Here is an 823-nt window from a genome sequence, read left to right on the forward strand (position 1 = left end):
GCACTGCCCCCATGGCTCGGCACTGGCCCCCATGGCTCGGCAGTGTCCCCTCACCTGCAGCACCTCGTAGATGGCCTTGCGGTACATGGGCTGCTTGTTGTAGGTGGCCTGGTGGAAGGCGCTGGCGAAGGAGCTCAGGGGCAGCAGCTTCTCCACGCACACCTGGGGACACACGTGGGGACACCGCTGTCACCCGCTGCCACCCAGGGGTGACACTTACCCCTGAGGGGTGTCACTTACCCCTGAGGGGTGCCACTTACCACCCAGGGTGTCACCTACCCCCCCTGGGGTGCCACCTACCCCCGAGGGGTGTCACCTACCACCCCAGACTGTCACTTACCTCCGAGGGGTGCCACTTACACATCTGGGGTGTCACCTACCTCCCTGGGGTGTCACTTAACCCCCTGGGGTGTCACTTATCACCCCAGGGTGCCACTTACCCCTCAAGGGTGCCACTGACCCCTGAGGGGTGTCACTTACCACTCCAGAGTGTCACCTGCCCCCCCAGGATGTCCCCTGCCCCCGAGGGGTGCCACCTACCAGTGTCCCCTGCCCCCGAGGGTGTCACTTACCACGGAGAACTTGGCGTGCCCTGGGCGCGGGGGGAGCGGCCGGTCATCCACCAGGACACGATGCGCCCGGGCCACCAGGAGAAGCCCCTCAGCTTGCCCCACACCAGCTCGCCGATGCCGAACCCGCGCCCGTCCTGCGGCAACAGGGGACAGGGGACAGGGCGGGGTCAGCACGGTGCCACCCAGCCCGGCCTGTGCCTCCAGGTGGGGCAGCAGGGGAGGCAGGGCCCGGGCCTGGCAGGGGGGGGGGG

The 823-nt window shown here is 68.3% G+C and overlaps 1 protein-coding gene across 1 annotated transcript in view; it reads right to left on the bottom strand.

Annotated features, from left to right (window-relative positions):
- The window catches only part of LOC102035722 (DNA (cytosine-5)-methyltransferase 3A), a gene marked incomplete at its 5' end in the record, with an annotated part of 20,621 nt that overhangs the window by 11,962 nt on the left and 7,836 nt on the right, over positions 1-823 (bottom strand). Inside the window, 3 exon segments of the mRNA XM_031065625.1 lie at positions 55-162; positions 573-589; positions 592-706. Of these exon segments, the coding sequence (XP_030921485.1) occupies positions 55-162; positions 573-589; positions 592-706 (240 nt within the window).

The sequence above is a fragment of the Geospiza fortis genome, unplaced genomic scaffold (genome assembly GCF_000277835.1).
Source record: "Geospiza fortis unplaced genomic scaffold, GeoFor_1.0 scaffold1162, whole genome shotgun sequence".
NCBI classification, from domain to species: domain Eukaryota; kingdom Metazoa; phylum Chordata; class Aves; order Passeriformes; family Thraupidae; genus Geospiza; species Geospiza fortis.